General features: G+C 45.4%; 1 protein-coding gene across 2 annotated transcripts in view; it reads right to left on the reverse strand.

Annotated features, from left to right (window-relative positions):
• Nucleotides 1–3387: 3387 nt before the first annotated feature.
• LOC111968723 (cadherin-4-like) overlaps nucleotides 3388–22785 on the reverse strand; it is a 113370-nt gene continuing 93972 nt past the window's right edge. For both annotated transcript variants that reach the window (XM_023994551.2, XM_023994559.2), the window contains exons 6-14: nucleotides 16729–16866; nucleotides 13093–13278; nucleotides 12691–12944; nucleotides 8999–9141; nucleotides 7168–7404; nucleotides 4572–4805; nucleotides 4211–4350; nucleotides 3852–4016; nucleotides 3388–3591 (exon numbers count right to left, since the gene is read on the reverse strand). In XM_023994551.2, the coding sequence (XP_023850319.1) occupies nucleotides 3388–3591; nucleotides 3852–4016; nucleotides 4211–4350; nucleotides 4572–4805; nucleotides 7168–7404; nucleotides 8999–9141; nucleotides 12691–12944; nucleotides 13093–13278; nucleotides 16729–16866 (1701 nt within the window). The remainder of the gene's footprint in view (nucleotides 3592–3851; nucleotides 4017–4210; nucleotides 4351–4571; nucleotides 4806–7167; nucleotides 7405–8998; nucleotides 9142–12690; nucleotides 12945–13092; nucleotides 13279–16728; nucleotides 16867–22785) is intronic.

A 22785-nucleotide genomic window follows, 5' to 3' on the forward strand; every position in this document is an offset into this window, starting at 1 on the left:
CAGCACAGCTCTCTCTCTCTCTCTAGTAACAAGAGTTGGGTCTGAGTGAACCTGGGTCTAAAACAGTTTTTTAAAGAATTTAAACTTCTTGTCAATAGGGGGGGCCATTTCGACTTTGTAAAAAATTCGTTCCCAAATTAAACTGCCTCGTACTCAATTCTTGCTCGTACAATATGCATATTATTATTACTATTGGATAGAAAACACTCTCTAGTTTCTAAAACCGTTTGAATTATATCTGTGAGTAAAACAGAACTCGAGTTGGAGCAATCTTCCTGTCAGGAAGTGAGAAATCTGAAATTGGGAACTCTGTTCCTGGGTCAGTTAAATAATTTGCAATTATTCTATTGGTCGACAAGCACTGCATGCGATTTCCCCTAGATGTCAGCAAGTGTTGAGAATTGAAATGGTGTTGCTAGGTAGATCTGAGGCAGTATAAATAGGCTTGGCACGAGGGGTGCACCCTTTTCATCGTTCGCCATGACGCAAGACAGACCTCAGGATGGCATTCTGAGAAGCTCACGTTATCGGCGTTAGATATATCCGGCTCTGATTTTATTCGATATAGGTGTTAGAAACATCATAACGTAGTTATTTTAAACCGAGTTATATCAGTTTATATGAGTATATTGCGATTTTCGGAATTTTCTTTGTCCTGCGTTTTGAAGAGTTGGGCATGTCTGGGCCACATAGCTAATGTTTGCTGCTAATTACACGGTTGAAGACAACATTCTACAGCCGAGCAACGATTATTATGGACAAAGGACAACTTGCCCAAGATTCTGATGGAAGCTCATCAAAAAGTAACAACTATTTATGATGTTAATTCGTTGTTCTGTTGAAAAATGAAACATTTTAAAAATCTGAAATGATGGCTGGATTCACAAGATGTGTATCTTTCATTTGGTGTCTTGGACTTGTGATTTCATGAACATTTTATTATATGATATCCCTGTGGCTTTAGGCTAGGCTATGCTAGTCAGCTTTTTTGATGGGGGGGATCCCGGATCCGGGTTTGTGACTCGTTAGAGGATAACATCCCTCTGTAGGTTCTGCTCTGTCCATCCTCTCAGGTCTCCGAAGTACCCATATACAGTAGCTCTGATCTTTTCACTGTAGGCTGCATCCTTTTAGCCCATATCTCTCCCCCCTTTCTCTCCCCTCTCTCTGGGTGTCTTATTAAAGGCGCTCTATCTAATGAGATTTAGGTCCTGGGGATTAATGGTGTGGCTAATTGATAAACACAGCCGGGGAGGATTAAAACCCCTTCATTCCCCCGACGCTGTTTGGGGCCTCAGCTGATTCATTGAAATCACAGGGATGGACACAAATATACGTTGTTATTCCTTCCACTCTTTGCTTTGCAATGTACAGAATGCTAGAACCGTGAGGGAGAAGGGCCCTTGACATTCACATTAAAACACTGAGGTCATCACCTTCAGTTAATCAATAGACTTCAAGGAAAGGGTCGTCACTGTGTCTATTCCTTCTCCTTGCCCTCCAACACAGAGAAAAGATTGAGGTCTGGATTCAATCCGTATCGCGGGAGATCCTTGCTAAAATGTTAAGGTAATTCCCAATTGATCAGTCATATGTAGTTAACGGATTTACTAACGGAGGAAGCTATTTCTGATTTCGTGCTTCTGGCAGAAGCAATCGGGCCTGAAGGTTACGGGCATGGGTAGGCTTCAGTTTTAAAATTCATGCCGATGCAGAGCTCAAGAAGGTTAGAGTGAAGCCCGCTGATGGTTGAACATGAACTAGGTAGTAGTAAGTAAGTTGCAACATTTTTAAAACATGTCTCATTTATTTTCTTAAGCACATTTCCAGTATCTAGATGAATGAAGAAAATTATTCAGATACACTTAATAATAGAACAACTATCAGCAGACATGGCTGTTTAACCCTTCCACAGTCCCAAGTCCAGAGGCAGACAGAAAGGTGTTCATCAAAGACACAGGAGAAGAGGGAGGGCTGCATTTGACATATAAAAAAAACAGGATTATAACAAAGCTGTCTTAATTCTTAAAAAACAACCCCCCCAAAAAGAAAAAATTGAAAAGATAAATTGAAACAAACGTACAGCATCTTGACCAAAATGAGAAAAGAAACACGCACACATTGAAAATAGCTGTTCCAAAATGTCTTTCAGCCTATTGAAGAGCTAGAGCAGCAACTTTTTTTGAAATGAATACTTCAAAAATAGGTATCTTACAGCATTTTCTTTTTTGAATGTTTTTTTTACAGAGTATATTCACATTCTCACCACATAAGAACAAGTGCGTTAAGTAAAACATAAAAAATAAAATACTTCATGCATCTCTCAATAGTTTTGTTGACCTAAAAATGGGAATGTTCAAGGCCAGAAAAATCCTTCTAATGCTTCTTTATCAGTGCATTCTTTCCAAGCCATTTCAAGTCTTACTGTGTTATACTATCTCACTATTCAGATCATGCCTACATAAGCTTTACAGTGTGGAAAGCAACACAAAACCGTACAGGGCAGGCAAGCATCTGAGCGTATAGGCTCCTGGACTCAGGTTCACAGAGGAAAGGCAGGCATTCTCTGTTTGTTAGAAACCCCCCACATTTTTAAAAACAGACACACATACACACATCCAATGTCAGTGTTGTGTTGACCGGATGATGGTTGGGTAAGTCTTCGATCAGCCCAGTGATGTATCACTGACAGAGGGTTGCTTTAGTAGTACTTCTCCAAAAGGAGTATAACTGATCTTAACCTACAGCCAGCCCTCGTTGTGTGGTTCTCTCATCTGTGTTGCTGCTGGGTACAGCAGTTCTTGTGACACCAGAGAGCAGAGGAGAGGGGCTCATATGAAGGTTGGGGTGGCGGAGGTTACAAGGGAGTGTGCCGCTCGAAACTTCTCCAATGGCAACCAACCCTGAGATAGCAGGAGTCCGATACAAAACACACCACAAAAGGCACTTTATAAAATGACAGTGCTTCTGTTCTAAGGAAATTCAAGTTGAGAGAGAGAAAGTGTGTCTTTCTGTACATTGTGTTCAGCGTTAAACCAAAAGGAGATGAGTTTATCATGTTCCTTTTCATCATCCAAGCCAAACGAGCGTCAGCACTCCTGTCTCTCAGAAGTGTCTCGCATCCCCAGATAGCTCGATGTCCAGTAGAGTGAGAAACAAAACACACTAAAAACTTGCCACTAAAAAAGCCAGAATAGAGTAGCAGCAGAACCTGGTGAGGTCACAGGCCGTCTTCTAGAACATTCTCTTAGGTTCCGTTCTCTCCTCACTGGTCTACTATGGGAATATCTCATGTGGTACTGCTTGGGCCCTGCCTGTGGTTTCGAGGAGCATCTGACCCCAATCCCTCCCCCCGGACCCCCTCCGTACCCCACCCACACCCCTCTCTCAGTCGTCTCCCCCGCCGTAGAGGTCTGCCAGCTTCTTGAAGCGGGGTCCCCAGTCGTTGAGGTAGTCGTAGTCCTGGTCTCCTGAGCTGGAGGAGTTGAGGGAGCTGACAGAGCCGGCCGTGGAGCCACTGCCCTCATAGTCAAACACCAGCAGGGAGTCATAGGGCGGGGCCGTGGGGTCGTTGTCCGCCGCCCTCAGACCCTGAGAGAGAGAGACAGAGAGGGTTAGTTAACACTGAGGAGAGAAAGGCAATAGTGATTATACTGATGGCATGCTTGTTGCTAAGTTTGTTATGAACTGTGCTGTTATGAACTGTGCTGTTATGAACTGTGCTGTTATGAACTGTGCTGTTATGAACTGTGCTGTCACTGTGATTGCTCCTTGGTATAGAAACTCAAACATTGGAACACTTATATAGTATTTTGAGATAAATTACTTCTGATGTCTAATAGTTAACGTACGTCGTTTATGAAGTCTCCGATGTCTCCAGGGTGGGGCAGGCTGGGTCTGACGGGGTACTGGGACTCAGCGATGATGGGCCTCTCGTCCACCCTGCGCACCCCCACTGGTTTACTGATTATGTGCTCCACAGACTCAGGCTGCTGCAGCTGGCTCAAGTCATAGTCCTGCAACACAGAGCAAGGAAGGAGACTCAGTGGGACTGTAAGAATGACTGAGGAAGTGTCTGAGTGCAATCACAGTTATTAAATATGCCATCTTCATCATCATTGTTGTCGTCGTCGTCGTCATCACCGCCATCATCTCTATGGCTGTGTTGTTAGATGAAGCCTTGTGCATGTGTAATGTGTATAACACTGACCTGGTCCTCCTCTCCTCCTCCCTCCTCGTCGTACTTCAGAATGTTGTCTCTGACGTCATCCTCTGGGTCGATCAGCAGGGGCTTGGCCTGACGCTCCTTCTCCCTGCGCTTCATCCACATCACAAACACTAGCACCAGGACTGCAACATACAACACACACCACAATACAACACACCAGGAGTTACACAACACCCCAGACAGAGGAGTGAACAGGGATATATCAGAGGTGGTGTGTGTAATGTACATGTAATGTACATGATATACAGTACCTAGTAGTATGTTTATACAGACAATGACTCCTACAGCACAGGTGTGCGTGTGCGTGTGTGCGTGTGTGTTTATAAGTGTGTATTATACTCACTAAGCAGTATGATGATACAGATGAGTATGGCTATGATGGCTCCGGTCCCCAGTCCGGAGGCAGCCACAGCTCCGGTGGTAGTACAGTCTCCGTTGTCATCACACGGACACACCTTGACCTTTATAATGGACCTGTTAGAGAGGGGCGGGTTACCGGAGTCCGACACGATGATGGGAACATCATACACCTCTGCATCCAGGTAGGGAATCCTCAGTCTCAACTGGGCATAGTCACCTGCACATAGTCACACAGACACAATGTCCAGTCACTGCTAGAAGCATATAGCAGTGGTGTAGAAATAAACAGTTGAACACTCCAGAGTTTTACTGTAGTCATCTGTGGCCATGTGAGCAGTACTGGCAGAGATACAGTACATGCAAATACATACAGAATAATACACAGGTAGTCACTGTAGCGAAATAGACATGCAGGCAGGCAATCATCTGCAGCACAATATCTCCAATCATATTTCCAACTAAAACAACAGTATATTTCCAACTAAAACAACAGTATATTTCCAACTAAAACAACAGTATATTTCCAACTAAATACTTCCAACTAAAACAACAGTATCGGACTGCCAACAGAAATGGTGTTTACATCAACATGTACAGATGACATCTTATCTATCAGGGCAGGGAGATGAATGGATGTGATCTGTCACAAAGCACACAAGTCATACGTCAACATGAGACAGAGCCATTTACTCTCTAGGAGAATAGTGACATATAAGAGCTCCTTTATACCACAGGCCATCAGCCTGAGACCACACCATGTCATCTGTCACACAGAAGCAAACACACAGGGAGCCAGCATCCACACACACATCAGACAAGATTTAGACAATATAAATCAACAGCATTTAAATTTTAACATTTCAGTCCTTTAGCAGATGCTCTTTTCGAGAGTGACTTACAGTTAGTGCATTCATCAACCACATATGGTGGGGCTCCCGAGTGGCACAGAGGTCTAAGGCACTGCATCTCAGTGCTAGAGGCGTCACTACAGACACCCTGGTTCGATTTCAGGCTGTATCACAACAAGCCTTGATTGGGAGTCCCAAAGGGCGGCGCACAATTAGCCCAGCGTCGTCCGGGTTTGGCCAGTGTAGGCTGTCATTGTAAACAAGGATTTGTTCTTAACTGACTTGCCTAGTTAAATAAAGGTAAAAAAATATACACTACCGTTCAAAGTTTGGGGTCACTTAGAAATGTCCTTGTTTTTGAAAGAAAAGCAAATTTTTTTGTCCATTAAAATAACATCAAATTGATCAGAAATACAGTGTAGACATTGTTAATGTTGTGACTGACTATTGTAGCTGGAAAGGCCTGATTTTTTTATGGAATATCTACATAGTCGTACAGAGGCCCATTATCAGCAACCATCACTCCTGTGTACCAATAGCATGTTGTGTTAGTTAATCCAAGTTTATACTTTTAAAAGGCTAATTGATCATTAGAAAAACCGTTTGCAATTATGTTAGCACAGCTGAAAACTGTTGTTCTGATTAAAGAAGCAATAAAACTGGTCTTCTTTAGACTAGTTGAGTATCTGGAGCATCGGCATTTGTGGGTTCGATTACAGGCTCAAAATGGCCAGAAACAGGACTTTCTTCTGAAAGTCGTCAGACTTTTCTTGTTCTGAGAAATGAAGACTGGCAGCTTCATTAAATAGTTTGAAAACAAAGGAGAGCCACACACTCTAGGAGCTCAGATGCAAAAATGTTATGTCCAACGTTATACCCTGATGAAGACAGCTTGGCTGTCAAAACGTTGGACATAACATTTTTGCATCTGAGCTCCTAGAGTGTGCGGCTCTCCTTTGTTTTCAAGTTTTCTACTCCGCTGGCCAGCACCTCGACCTAAATAGGTGTACGTTTCTTTTTCTTCTAGCTTCATTAAATAGTACCCGCAAAACACCAGTCTCAACATCAACAGTGAAGAGGCGACTTCCGGGATGCTGGCCTTCTAGACAGAGTTGCAAAGAAAAAGCCCTATCTCAGACTGGCCAATAAAAAGAAAAGATTAAGATGGGGAAAAAGAACACAGACATAGGAACTCTGCCTAGAAGGCCAGCATCCCGGAGTCGCCTCTTCACTGTTGACGTTGAGACTGGTGTTTTGCGGGTACTATTTAATGAAGCTGCCAGTTGAGGACTTGTGATGCGTCTGTTTCTCAAACTAGACACTAATGTACTTGTCCTCTTGCTCAGTTGTGCACCGGGGCCTCCCACTCCTCTTTCTATTCTGGTTAGTGTCAGTTTGCGCTGTTCTGCGAAGGGAGTAGTACACAGCGTTGTACGAGATCTTCAGTTTCTTGGCAATTTCTTGCATGGAATAGCCTTCATTTCTCAGAACAAGAATAGACTGACGAGTTTCAGAAGAAAGTTATTTGTTTCTGGCCATTTTGAGCCTGTAATCAAACCCACAAATGCTGATGCTCCAGATACTCTACTAGTTTAAAGAAGACCAGTTTTATTGCTTATTTAATCAGAACAACAGTTTTCAGCTGTGCTAACATAATTGCAAGTAGAGATGTTGGACTACAGAATTTGAACTATGACACACTACACCTCTAGCGGAGATCCCATGTCTTACCGCTGATCCGGGAGATGGTCCAGTTGCGTCGGACGCTGGAGGGGTAGGAGGGCAGCTCGAACACAAAGGGTCCCACATGGGGGTCAGCGTCGGCATCGGAGGCTGTGATGTTGACCTTGGAGCGGGGATTGGCGCGTTCACACAACTGGGCCTCCTTGGGCATCATCACCGGAGCATTATCATTCACATCTATCAGATGGATCTGCAGAGTACCTGTTCCACTGGCCGGGGGAGAACCTGACAGGGGGGTGCGAGGGGAGAGAGAGAGGGGGGGAGATAAGGAAGAGAAGGAAGAAGGGGAGAAAGGAAGAGAGAGACAAACAATACATTTGATGACGATAGAAACTTCATGCATATACACAGCACAGCCGCAGGAAGTAGGGGTGCCCACCCCAAAACATTTTCCCGCTGCCGTATGTTATACAGTGTCTAAAAATCACTTGACGTCAATTGAATTTAATTTGGAGTGGAGATATAGAATGAAAATAGAAGAGAGCAAAGGGACAGAGGGAGGGGAGATGAGGAAGAAACAGAGAAAGAGAAAAATGAGGGAGCTGAGAGAATATTGAGAGAGGGTTTGAGAGTGATGGAAGAATASAGCATGCATTTGTTCTAAAAGCTCCCAGTGATGACAGCCATAACAAATGAAACCGCACATAAATATTTCACTCTGCGTGAGTCTGGAGCTCAGCACTCTCAGAGGACACATGAAACGACTCTACTGGAAAGCACCACATATTTCCCTTACACAGGGGCTGTTTTAAAATGCACTGAGGCGAAACAGACCCTAACCTACAATATACTCTGACAACAAACACACCATAATCTACAATATACTGTGACAACAAACACAACCTAACCTACAATATCCTATGACAACAAACACTCCCTAACCTACAGTCTATGAGACTACTATAACTTTGTATAGCCAACTGACTATCATGGAGTATTTAAGCAATAAGCCCCGCGTTGCGTCGTGCCTAAGAACAGCCCTTAGCCGTGGTATATTGACCATATATCACAAACACCTGAAGTGCCTTATTGCTATTATAAACTGTTTACCAACGTAATTAGAGCCGTAAAATAAATGTGGTATACGGTCTGATATACCACGGCTGTCAGCCAATCAGCATTCAGGGCTCGAACCACCCAGTTTATAATTTCTGCTAAGTAACTGATGCTGCACTGTCTGCATGAATGGAGTTCACCCAAGCTCATCACACTGAGGAGATCCATCTCTGTTTTCTATTACAAAGTAACGCTTTGCATGAGCTACAGATACTTTATGTAAAGGTCTATTGCCTCAGCACAGCAGAGCACACCGTTGACTGCTTGTCTGTTGTGATTGGTTCGGTGCTTTGTTGAGCTCCTTCCTTAGTGGAGCAGAATGAATAAAAGCAAAATTCAATTAAAGTGGAATATATCCCCATGTAGACTGGTGTCTGGAATCAATAGGCAATCAACAGCTTGCTTGCCTAAATTCTGTGCACTCGAGGGCAGCACACCTCATTCCCGCAAACCAATCCTTAATATCTCTGTGGTACAACACCACCTGTGCCCTCTCTCTCAAACACAGAGAGTAAGCACCTCTATTTGTAATGGGGCGATTGGTTTTAGAGTACTTCACCGATCGCTATAGCAGCTTCGACAGCACTCACCTGTGGCACATTTAGACAGATATTTCACTCCTCTCCACAGTACACAAGGGATGCATTTAGCAGGCAACATACACACTGATGCAGTACGCATGCACACATACACACATGAGGACAGACACACACACACACACACAGAATTACCACATGCACACACACTCACTTACCAGACTTACCATTGTCGGCAGCCAGGAAGGTGGCCTCATAGATGTTGTTCCTGACGTACATAGACTCCCTGTCCAGCACAGCCATGGTGGTGATCTGACCATTGGTCCTGTTGATCCTCAGCCAGTTAGCGGGGTCAGACAGCTTGGAGTACCTGCAGACACAGTAGAAACTTTTACAACATATCTAATCCCATAGTGTTAATGGCTTAATATATCCTTCAGTACAAATAGAAGTAGAATTGGTGAATACCCTGTATCTAATCTTAACTTTTCCTGTAGTCCACGATCAGCTCCTTTGTCTTGCTCACATTGAGGGAGAGGTTGTTGTCCTGGCACCACACTGCCAGTTCTCTGACCTCCTCTCTATAGGCCTCTATATCTTATCCTTGTCGGTGATCAGACCTACCACTGTTGTGTCGTCAGCAAACTTAATGATGATGTTGGAGTCGTGTTAGGCCACGCAGTCGTGGGTGAACAGGGAATACAGGAGGGGACTAAGTACACACCCCTGAGGAGCCCCAGTGTTAAGGATCAGCGTGGCAGACGTGTTGTTGCCTACTCTTACCACCTGGTGGTGGCCCGTCAGGAAGTCCAGGATCCAGTTGCAGAGGGAGGTGTTAAGTCCCAGAGTTCTTAGCTTAGTGATGCGTTTTGTGGGCACTATGGTGTTGAACACTGAGCTGTAGTCGATGAACAGCATTCTCACATCGGTGTTCCTTTGTCCATGTGAGAAAGGGAGGTGTGGAGTGCGATTGAGATTGCGTCATCAGGAAGCAGTATGGTATTCTTGCAGCTTCGTTTTGCCAGGCAAAGTTGACAGCTAACAACAAATGAAGAGCAATTTGCACAAGCTAATGACTATGTAAGTGGAGATATTAATTAGAGATACAGGAGCTTACTTTCATGCAGGTAACACTGCCACATGAATTCAAAAGTATAGGTCTATATTTGTCTCCATAAATCAAGGTAAATCAATGTGATTATTCCGTTAAAAGGCATTTGTCACAGTGTGGAGAGATGGAAAGATACACTACATGACAAAAAGTATGTGTACAGCCGCTCGTCGGACAGCTCATTCCAAAAGCATGAGCATTAAATGGAGTCTCCCCTTTGCTGCTATAAGAGCCTTTCCACTAGATGTTGAAACATTGCTGCGGGGACTTGCTTCCATTCAGCCACAAGAGCATTACTGAGGACGAGCACTGATGTTGGGTGATTAGGCCTGGCTCGCAGTCGGTGTTCCAATTCATCCCAAAGGTGTTCGATGGGGTTGAGGTCAGGGCTGTGTGCAGGCCAGTCAAGTTCTTCCACACCGATCTCGACAAACCATTTCTGTATGGACCTAGCTTTGTGATTGTGGCAATTGTCATGCTGAAACAGGAAATGGCCTTCTTCAAACTATTGCCACAAAGTTGGACGCACAATCGTCTAGAATGTCATTGAATGCTGTAGCGTTAAGATTTCCTTTCACTGGAAATAAGGGGCCTAGCCCGAACCATGAAATATAGCCCCAGACCATTATTCCTCATCCACCAAACTTTACAGTTGTCACTATGCATTCGGGCAGGTAGCGTTCTCCTGGCATCCGCCAAACCCAGATTCGTCCGTCTGACTGCCAGATGGTGAAGCGTGATTCATCAGTACAGATAACGTGTTTCCACTGCTCCAGATTCCAATGGTGGCGAGCTTTAAACCACTCCAGCCGATGCTTGGCATTGCCCATGGTGATCTTAGGCTTGTGTGTGGCTGCTCAACCATGGAAACCCATTTCATGAAGCTTCCGACTAACAGTTTTTGTGTTGACATTGCTTCCAGAGGCAGTTTGGAACTCGGTAGTAAGTGTCGCAACCAAGGACAGACGATTTTTACACTTCAGCACTTGGGGGTCCCGTTCTATGAGCTTCTGTGGCCTCTCACTTCGTGGCTAAGCCGTTGTTGCTCGTAGACATTTCCACTTCACAATAACAGAATTTACAGTTGACCGGGGCAGCTCTAGCAGGGAATTTGGTAGCATCCTACAGTATGACAGTGCCACGTTGAAAGTCACTGAGCTTTTCAGTAAGGCCATTCTACTGCCAATGTTTGTCTATGGAGATTGCATGGCTGTGTGCTCAGTTTTATACACCTGTCAGCAACAGGTGTGGCTGAAATAGCCGAATCCACTAATTTGATGGAGTGTCCACATACTTTGTATATATAGTGCAAATATAGAGACAGAGGTATAGAGAGATCAGGTGCCTGGTGGGAGGAAGTTTGATGCTGCTGCTGCTGATGATTATGATGAGTCTAATTAGAGGACACGCTGGAGGATGACACAGGTTAGCGAGTGCCAACGAGATGTGTGGGAGATTATGGCAGCTAGGCAGCTAAATCTATCTCCCGCTAATGAAACACACTCTGCCACATTTAGACTCCTGCAACCATGGAAATCCTGCACTCCAAGGGATGGAGGGAGGTAAAGACAGATAGATACATATCAATGTTTCGATTTGGTGTTCCTTCATGGGGATATCAACAACAGAATAGAAGGCAAAATAACAGGAACTTGAGAGTTAGAGAGAGTCATGCCAACAGACTTGGAAGACAGTTTGGATTTGGTGTCCCTTGACAGGTGAAACAGAGGTCTCTAGTTGGCATGAGAGGCCCTGTCATCTCTTCCCATGCCACGGTGTCACCCCAGGGGCACTCAAGCCTCTCTCTGACACCCAGCTGGCAGAGGCTGGCACAGGGAGAAGGACACACAGCTGTTGGGGAAGATCTATGATCCATCCACGCATGCCACCACTTCCCTTCAGTCTGAAAGTGAAATCAGCTGGCAAATCAGACCCTGTCCAACTCTTTCCTCTCCTCTCCTCTTCCTTCCCCTCTAGATGAGCGAGAACGAAGGGAGGAGGAGGCATGGGGCAGGAGAAAGGAAGAGGAGTCTCTTCTGGTGCGCACACACTGTAGATCCTCACGTCATCTGTCGGGCAAGGTCACTAAAGTGAATCAGCCAGTGGAGTCCAAACATGAACTGCCTGTCTGCTGCCACAACATCTCTGGAGAAGACGGGAGCGCTGACTTCTCATCAATAAAAGAGAAAGAAAGAGACTGAGAAAGGATTGAGTTAGAGAGAGAGGAAGGCGAGAGAAGAAGACGAGTTTTGTGGCTCTCAGAAGACAAAATAACAGTGAAAGAGTAAGTTCTCCATTTATGAGAAGAACTGGTGTTTTTAGAGTTTATTTGTTTGCCTGCACCGCATCAATTCTCTAACATTTCCAGATTGCCTTTGTGTACGGGTGTTAGGCTGAATTTAGAGTGGAATTGATTGGTGCTGAATCTGGGGATGGAGTGGCTAGAGTTGCTCAGTGACCTTTGACCCGGTGAGTATGTGGGAGTTCTCTCCAGGGAGGCCCACTGGGTCGATTTAGAGACAGCACCATGCCACCCCACTCAGGGAGTATGGCCCCGGATGCAAGCAATAGAGGGATCGATGAGGAGAGAGATGGAGAGAAACAGGGGTAGAGAAAGAAAGTGTGGCTGGACACACAGTCCAGCTCATTACGATTGAACCTTTTCTCTTGTCGCCAGGCAACAGGAATTTATTGGACCTTGGTTTTGGGAGCGGTTCAGTTAGGGATTGCAGTGTTTCAGCCTCACGAGAGAGCAAATCCATGCAAAATACCATCAGCATCTATTCTAAAACAGTGAACATTCAGTACCTGACAGTTTGCTGGATGAAGAGGTCAGGGTCTTGGGCAGCAAACACGGTGAGTGTGGTGCCTGCAGGGACACCCTCCTCAAAACGGATGGACTTGGGGTTGGTGGGGAAGACAGGGGATTCGTTGACGTCCTGTACGGAGATGGTGACCCCCGCTGAAGACTGGAGAGAAGACTGGATCCCACTGGCCAGGGGGGCCTTGTTAGAGACTATCACAGTCAGCATGAAGGCCCTGTTCTGCTCATAGTCCACCGGCTGGAGGAGGGTGGGGGAGAAAGATATGTAGGGAGGGAGGTTGAGAGTGAGAGAAGGCAAAGTTAAATAACAACTCAAATGCACCCATATCAATATGGAACCAAAGCACTTGGAGTTGTTTATGTAAAACAGTAAATGAGTCCCCTACCTTGACCACAGTGACCATGCCGTCGTTGTTGACAGGGTTGGTGCGGATGAGAAAGTGACCCTGGGGGTCTCCGCTGGCGATGCGGTACTGGGCAGCCCAGTTATGACTGTGGGGCTGATCCCTGTCAATCACTGTCAGGTTGGCCACCACCACATTCACACTGTTCTCTGGGACCTCCCCCGAAAACTACAGACAGAGAGAGGGTGTGAGGGAGGGAGGGAGTAAGTGAGATATTTGTAAGAATTTGGATAATAGACACACTGTTTTCATTATAGCCATTCCGTTCCTTATACTGCTGAATGTCTGTGTGGAAATATTTATTTAAACCAATGGATTTGTTCAATTAAGTGTTTATACATTTACATTTAATTCTGCGCATTTACCAATTAAGCAGTTAAATAAGTAATGCAATTAAATAGATTGCATGGACCATCTTTGGGTAACGATCTTCATTATATTCCAATCTAAAACTATAACTAACTATAGTCTCAATAAATGATAGAGGAAACTCAGCAGAAACAGCATACACAAAAACCTACTGTACAGGAATCTAGTCCAACTAACATCGCAAAGTTACATTCTGCAGCAGTCTCTTTATTAATCAAGAAACACAAACACACAACACATACTGTACACACACACACAGCTGTCATTGTCAGACAATAATCTGTGTTTCCTCTTGTGATGCGTTAACTGGTTTATGGTGTGTGACTGGCAGCTGCTGTTCCATCTAATGACTTCATCGTGGCGCTGTGGCTGCATCCAAATCCCCCTCCCCCTCTTCCTCCTTCTTGCCCCCTGTCCCCCGCAGCATCGCCACGCCGCTAAGCACAGAAAAAATGTAATATGCACATTATCTGTAGTGTGTGGGCTCCTCTATTTCATTTTCATCCCGAGCTTCAACACAGACAGGAAAAAAACTTTCCAAGCTTGTCTGACAACATTGGGAGAGAGAGGGGGTGAGCCAGAATGACATGTGGTTTTAAAAACCTTTCTAATTGGATAATGGGCTCTGGGTAGATGTCCTCACCATTGAAAGTAACAGGTGGTATGTCTGATAAGCAGCCAGAGAAAAACAGATCCCAAAGGGAACCTCCATTGGTTACTAGTTAGGGAACTGGAGCTCCCAACATGGGTTCATAAAGGCAAGAGGATAAAAGTGCAATCAGAATGCTTTAGTAAACTCCAATTCAGGTTGAATTGGAACGGAATCCATCTAGTTCAAAATTAAATAGACCCCAACCACTGAACTGCTTTTAACCACAGAGTTGGAGACTGAATTGAGAATAACTGAATAATATAAGAATTGAGCCTGGAAAAAGAGAACACTGCTGTTTCAGAGAGTAGTACTGCATTATGTTTCCCCTTTCTCACAAGAGGATCAGCAACTCAGCATGAATCTATGGGCTCTTTTAATGTTCTCAATAGAAGCATAGTATTGGTTGAAAACAACAACAGGAACAAAAAGGCAATAATGTTAGCAAGAATTGTGAATAAAAATGCCCTTAAAAACAACTCTTGAAATTCTTCTCTCTGAGTAGAATGGTGCACAGTTAAATGTGTTTTAATGGTTATTATATCCTCATTGTGATGGTAAAGGAGCCCTAGGCATTGGCAACACCAACACACTTAATTTCTGTTTTTCACGTCACACAAGTGCCACATGCAGTGGTACGTCTACTATCACTAATAGTCACACTTAGTGTTGTGCTAACAATCATGCCACTAACTGTCCTTCAGTAATACGTTTCAGTAAAACTAGTCTGTTAGACAGAGGTTCTACAGGTAAACCAGGAATAGCATGAAATCAAGGCATACTGGAATCTATCTGGCTGAGATTTTAACATATGAACCTACAGACCACAGCTCCAAACACTCACCATTATGGATGTGAATTGAAAATGTCGACAGGATTATAGAGTTTAGTTTGAGTGTAATGCACTTGATTAGATCACACCACCATAACACTAGGAGAGAGAGATTATACAGTCGCTGAATGCAGCCTAATGAGTTGTGGCAAGTACCATTGTCTTTTTGTTTTTCACATAATGACAAACATCACACTCATATTCATGCCCATGTTCTGAAATGAATAAAACATTTGTCTTTTTTCAAATTAGAAGCAATATATCTGCTTGGATTACGCCCCCGCAAGCAATTTTACTTAATTAGTGTGCTTATGTTTTCTCTCCATCTCCCATTGAGAGATGCACATTCTTTCCTGTGTCTGTCATACACAAATAATTACTGAACTGCTCCAAGTGGAGTTTGCTGTGTGGGAAGAGAAGAAAAGGGGTTGACAAACAAAGCAACAGAGAATCTGCTAGGAAAATGGAGTGTGTTTGTTTCTGTCTGTGTATGTGTGTGCCACGAGTAAAGCTGTCTGTGTGTCAAACACAGCAGTAAGACAGTAAGACAGCTGTCTCTATGACTAACATGTCCTCTCCTGTCCCCACTCCTCTTCTCTTCCTCCCTCTCCTGTCTTCTGCAGTCTACACCAACATAACCACTGTCCCTCCACAACAGAGGCCCATCCATCTGTTACTATTGGAACACACAGTTTGACACTTGTGTTCCAAACCATGTGTTCTAAACCATGTTGCCAAAGTTTGTTTCTTTCTCCTTCTTTGTCATCCTGGTTTGTTTGCTATTATAATGTGTTATCTATCTTGCAATGCCATGCGGTTCTAAACACTGAGGCAGTGAGGATACTCAACACTCTCTCTCCACCCAACACCATGTCTGATACACCAGGGCCTACAACAGCAGACAGAGGCTGTTGTGGAGAGAGTAGAGACCATGTGGAGTGGAGAGGAGTGTGGCAAGGCAGTGCATGTGTGTGTGCCTGTGGAAGTTTGAGTGTTCCCCTGTGAGAGGGGAGTGAGAGAGACAGGACAGAGTGGTCCGAGGCGAGGCGTTGTTCAGTGGGCTAGTCTGTGACAGCTGGGGCCTCTTATCAGAGCATCCGGCTGGAACTACGCTGCTGCTTGCCTGGCACACTCCTCTCTCTGCAGATGGATGGACACACAGACAGAAAGAGAAGAGAGAGGGAGAAAGAGAGAGAAAGAGAAACCAACGAAGGGAGAGACAGACTACTCCTCCCTTTTGACACACACACACACACACACAAACACACACACACACAATACGGAAGACAGGCTGCCTCCAGTGCGGATGTGTATGGGACTGGGGCCAGACGCCTGCAGGCAAACCATGGTCACCAGAAGAGCGAGGGCTTCTACCATCACCAAATAGAATGCCTATGATCATTCTCTATCCCCCCTCCCTTTCTGTCCCTCCATGTTGCTCCGTACCACTCCCCCTTAACTTCAGTAGCTTCCTCTTTCTCTCTTTCCCTTTGTCCCCTTTCTTCTCCCTATTTTTAGACCTGTTTTTCTTTGCCTACTGTTTATCTCTCCACATGTCTCTGTACCTCTCATCTGTACAGCTCTCTACCCTCCTGTCAAAGAGCCATGACCTTATGTTCTCTAAGATAGCATCAGACACATGGACTGCATCTACAGCAGAGTTGGGGCACTGCCTTGTTGAATATCCATCAGCTGATGTTATCCTGTCATGAAGACAAATGTGTGGCCCTACAGTAGAGGTCAGTCCTGGGGTGGACAGGTGACTCACCGTCCTGGCGGTCAGCTCGGGAGGGTTGTCGTTGATGTCGGTCACAGAGATGAGGGCGGTGGCCGTGTTGGACAGGCCAAAGTTCAGGTTCCCCTCCATGTCCGTGGCCTGGACGATGATGATGTACTGGGACACTTTCTGGAAAGACACATCAGATCAAGTGGGTGAATGAATAATCTTTCAGAGTATGTGGGGGCTGTAACTGCACTGTCACACCCCCTCATCTCACATAAAAGCATATATTCACACAAACAGTTTGCACCATTGCAGCATAGAAGAGGAGTATCACATTTGCAGCTCTGACACAGCACCCCTGCCAGCATTAATAGCTCTGAGCCTGACACACACACACACACACCTGTCTCTTATACACATCTAGATGTGTATAAGAGACAGCACACACACACAAGAGTGAAGGCTTAGAAAGTGAGGGAGCTATGAGCGAGAGTGAAATGCTCATCCATTACAGCCTACAAGCCCTGCTTTCAACTCTCTGAGCAGCTCTGATCATCACTCATTCTAATGGAGGTGCCGGCACTTTAAGAAGAACAACTGTGCTGCAAATATTATAGAGAGTGAATGGACATTGTTTAGCCCAGTTAGAGAGAATAGCTAGAGGCAGTGCTACAGCACCGACCGCCATTGAAAGAACAGTCAATCATGACATCTGACAGTAGAGAAGACACAGCACATTGAGTCATTGTTCTCTCCTCTCTATTTTGTCATTCTCTATCACTCACTCACTCACTCACTCACTCACTCACACACACACACACACACACACGCACGCACGCACGCACGCACGCACGCACGCACGCACGCACGCACGCACGCACGCACGCACGCACGCACGCACGCACGCACGCACGCACACACACACACACACACTTCGGCTGTCCATGGTGCTGAAGGTTCACTGTCTATCAGTGCAGCGATAGTGTCTCCCTCTCTCGCTCTCCAGTCTCCCCTGTTCTCTCCCTGTAGGCCTCTCAGAGACACCGCTCCTCTCTGCTCTCATTAATCCATCTGGCTAAACCCCCTATGGTGCTGGTGTGGAGACTGGACGTCAAGGACAGGTCAGTCAATGTGAAGAGGAGAGGAGAGGGAAGCCCATCCTAGCCTGCTGTGTCCAGCCTTCCACCATTCAGCAGCCCTGCTATCTGCTATCACTGGGCCAGTTCTGCACTGTTGAGAGCACAGCCTATAACAGCTCTGGGGTCAGGACCTGAATCCCAGAAGCATTGATGGTGGAACCCATGGGGCCATCTAGTGAACCCTGATGGACGTCAGTAAAAAGCTGGGGGAAAATCAATTCTCTCTCTCTCTCTCTCTGCTCAGGGAGCAGTGTGTTTAATAGTCAGGTCAGGTGATCCAGAGAGGCGTTTTAAAGCACTTAAACTCGCCCAGACTCATTTAAAGTTCTGCAGAGTCATTAGGACTCGCTCCACATGTTAACCTGAACTAGACCAGCTCTATGAATAAAAACTCAATATGGGCTGCTCTTTATTACAGTCATAATGAAATATCAATACCATCTTTTCTCATAGTGCACTGCAGTAATAGACCCTTTACACTCTCCCCAGACTGCCTCACGGTGACTCAGCCACATCAAGGTATCAGTAGTCCTAGATAGCTGCTGTCCAGTGGGTATCCTGACTCTGAGCAGGGAAAGGTGAGTTAAGCCTAACAGCAGGTGGCACTCTCACACAGTAGGGAAAATGGGACATGCTGTCCTGCAGCACTTTGTTCATCACCTGAGAGTTGAGAGAAGTTGATCTAAGCACACACATATGCAAACACACTCGCAAGGCACACCGACACACATCCTCTCCCTCCCGTCAGTATGGTTGCCCCAACAAGCCAGAAAAAGGGGTCTCTAATGACTCCTATAGATCTGCTGAACAGAAGTCTGTTAGATTAAAGAGTCCACCTCTGAAAGGAAATAAGCCTTCTTCTTCCACCAAGCAGAACAACAGCAGTGCTTTTCCCACGGGCCTAAGCCCTTCGACTTTAATGGGAAGTGTTGAAAGGCATCTAGGGCCATAAGAACAGAGCACCGCTGGAAACTGAGGTAAAATTAGATCCTTTTTACAGGTACTGAATGAGGCCGTTTTTTTTACCAGAGACTGCAGAAAGAGCAAAAGGCTACAGGCTATCAGAACTCAATGGCTAGCATTTCACCAAAAAGGTAAAATTAAAACTAAAATGGTTGTCCAATGGTCACTGTTCGGAGTTTGAGAGAAACCGAGTTTGTTCTCGAATCTTTGTTGAAAGAAATGGCCAACCCAAATGGGGACGTTACTGACATTGACAACGGAAATGTAAGGTAACATTTTTACTAGCCAAACATTAATGGAGAATGAGCGGTGTGTGTTTGAGCTGTGTGTGTTTGAGCAGTGTGTGTTAGACAGGGTAGACTGAACATTTGAGAAAGAGAAAGCAAGTGTGAATGAGCACTGCACCAGCACTTTCCGTATTTGTTCTGTGGTTTGTGTTCCAGCCTGTCAGTCTGGTACTGACCACAGTGGTTACCCTGTCACTAACAATCTCCATCAAACAGCCACTGACTCACATTTAACCCAGAGAGACTCCTTCCCATTCACTGCAGCTCTCTGAGGAAGATGGAGCACAGAGCTCCTGCTAAATACACTGTATTAAACACAAAGTCACATGGACATACAATACAAATTTACACCTTGACCAATATGATCCACTCATGACACATGAAATACAGTCACACACAAACCCTCAAAAGAAACATCCATATACATATTTGCCACCAGATATGCCAAACAGAGTATGGCTAAGGTTTCTCCAGAAGTAGCCCCTAGTGCTGAACCACTTCCTCATGTTGAGAGAGTGACACTCAGTCCCCTGGATACGTATAGAAACCCTAAGCCCCTGTAGATGCCCAGAGCCATGCATGGTCCCCTGCCAGGCCTCTTTCCTCCACCAAGGGGACAGTGTGTAGGCACTCCACCACAGTGTCCGATCAATGCCCTAATCAGGCAGAGCAGAGCTGACATTTTCCAAACTGGAGCCGACACGAGTCAGCCACACAGATCAGCATCGTGCCCAGCCAGGCCCCAGAGAGGCTGCAGTAGCCTGGGGGAATGAAAAGAAACGGCCCTGTCACTCCAGCCAGGGCCAGAGAGCACAGAGACACCCCAGCCCAGTTGTGGCACACAGGGGCCAAGGCCATCTGAAGACAGTACGACTGTCTCACACTTAGAAGCTCTGACACCCAGCAGGCTACCTCACATTGTACTCTACCAGTTACAATCAGCTGCACTCAGGACCAGGACTCATTAATAACCGTTGCATAAATGTCACAAAATATCTGCATGTGCCATTTCTGAAAAGAATACATACATCTTTTTTTTTTTTTGCCCACGCTACAGACAGCTAAATCGGTCCGCTAATACAGGACTAGTAGAAGCCCAATGCACTACTTTTGTGAAAATAGAATAAAAAATTATTAAAACATTGTTTAGTTTGAAAAAGTCACTGCAAAATATCAAACCATTCTGACCACACCCCCTACTTCCCATGGCTATGTGTCATGCCCTGGCCATAGAGAGGTTTTTATTCTCTATTTTGGTTAGGTCAGGGTGTGATTAGGGTGGGCATTCTATGGTTTCTATTTCTTTGTTTTTTGGCAGAGTGTGGTTCCCAATCAGAGGCAGCTGTCTATCGTTGTCTCTGATTGGGAATCATACTTAGGCTGTTTTTTTCCCACCTGTGTTTTGTGAGTAGTTATTTTCTGTTTAGTGACTGCACCTGACAGAACTGTTTTGTTTTTTCACTTTGTTATTTTGTTCGAGTGTTTTGATAAATAAAAAATCATGAACACTTTTCACGCTGCGCTTTGGTCCACTCCTTCCGACGACAGGCGTTACACTATGAGGTGTGGGCAGAATGTTTTGATATTTTGCAGTGACTTTTTCAAACTAAACATGCATGCTGCCTATAGCAAGTGCCTATCCATGCATTCTGCAAGATTGATTGTATATTGGAAACCATTAAAAAGTAGGCTACAGTCCACGCTTCTATGCAAAGGACCAATTATTGTTTAAAATGTTGTTTATCAATAGATTATTGGGTTAAAATGTCCTGACTTGGTATAGGCTCTGAAATGAAATAGGTTTATGATTTCGGACTCCTATCGCACAGCTATACTGCAGCCTACCCATCCTCAAATCAAATCAAATCAAATCAAATTTTATTAGTCACATACACATGGTTAGCAGATGTTAATGCGAGTGTAGCGAAATGCTTGTGCTTCTAGTTCCGACAATGCAGTAATAACCAACAGTAATCTAACCTAACATATTCACAACTATACCTTACACACACACACAAGTGTAAAGGGATAAGAATATGTACATAAAGATATATGAATGAGTGGTGGTACAGAAGCGGCATGGCAGATGCAGTAGATGGTATAGAGTACGGTATATACATATGAGATGAGTACTGTAGGGTATGTAAACATAAAGTGGCATAGTTTAAAGTGGCTAGTGGTACATGTATTACATAAAGATGGCAAGATGCAGTAGATGATATAGAGTACAGTATATACATATGAGATGGGTAATGTAGGGTATGTAAACATTGTATTAAGTGGCATTGTTAAAGTGGCTAGTGGTACATTTTTACATAATTTCCATCAATTCCCATTTTTAAAGTGGCTGGAGTTGAGTCAGTATGTTGGCAGCGGCCGCTAAATGTTAGTGGTGGCTGTTTAACAGTCTGATGGCCTTGAGATAGAAGCTGTTTTTCAGTCTCTCGGTCCCTGCTTGATGCACCTGTACTGACCTCGCGCTTCTGGATGATAGCGGGGTGAACAGGCAGTGGCTTGGGTGGTTGTTGTCCTTGATGATCTTTATGGCCTTCCTGTGACATCGGGTGGTGTAGGTGTCCTGGAGGGCAGGTAGTTTGCCCCTGGTGATGCGTTCTGCGGACCTCACTACCCTCTGGAGAGCCTTACGGTTGTGGCGGAGCAGTTGCCGTACCAGGCGGTGATACAGCCCGACAGGATGCTCTCGATTGTGCATCTGTAGAAGTTTGTGAGTGCTTTTGGTGACAAGCCGAATTTCTTCAGCCTCCTGAGGTTGAAGAGGCGCTGCTGCGCCTTCTTCACAACGCTGTCTGTGTGGGTGGACCAATTCAGTTTGTCCGTGATGTGTACACCGGAGGAACTTAAAACTTTCCACCTTCTCCACTACTGACCCGTCGATGTGGATAGGGGGGTGCTCCCTCTGCTGTTTCCTGAAGTCCACAATCATTCTCCTTTGTTTTGTTGACGTTGAGTATGAGGTTATTTTCCTGACACCACACTCCGAGGGCCCTCACCTCCTCCCTGTAGGCGTCTCGTCGTTGTTGGTGATCAAGCCTACCATGTGTGTCATCCGCAAACTTGTGATTGAGTTGGAGGCGTGCATGGCCACGCAGTCGTGGGTGAACAGGGAGTACAGGAGAGGGCTCAGAACGCACCCTTGTGGGGCCCCAGTGTTGAGATCAGCGGGGTGGAGATGTTGTTACCTCCCTCACCACTGGGGGCGGCCCGTCAGGAAGTCCAGGACCCAGTTGCACAGGGCGGGGTCGAGACCCAGGGCTCGAGCTTGATGACGAGTTTGGAGGGTACTATGGTGTTAAATGCTGAGCTGTAATCGATGAACAGCATTCTCACAGTGGTATTCCTCTTGTCCAGATGGGTTAGGGCAGTGTGCAGTGTGGTTGCGATTGCGTCGTCTGTGGACCTATTGGGTCGGTAAGCAATTGGAGTGGGTCTAGGGTGTCCGGTAGGGTGGAGGTGATTGGTCCTTGACTAGTCTCTCAAAGCACTTCATGATGACGGAGTGAGTGCTACGGGGCGGTGTCGTTTGCTCAGTTACCTTAGCTTTTCTTGGGAACAGAAACAATGGTGGCCCTCTTGAAGCATGTGGGAACAGCAGACTGGGATAAGGATTGATTGAATATGTCCGTAAACACACCAGCCAGCTGGTCTGCGCATGCTCTGAGGACGCGGCTGGGAATGCCGTCTGGGCCTGCAGC

This window comes from Salvelinus sp. IW2-2015, linkage group LG1 (assembly GCF_002910315.2).
Source record: "Salvelinus sp. IW2-2015 linkage group LG1, ASM291031v2, whole genome shotgun sequence".
In the NCBI taxonomy this organism is placed as follows: Eukaryota; Metazoa; Chordata; class Actinopteri; order Salmoniformes; family Salmonidae; genus Salvelinus; species Salvelinus sp. IW2-2015.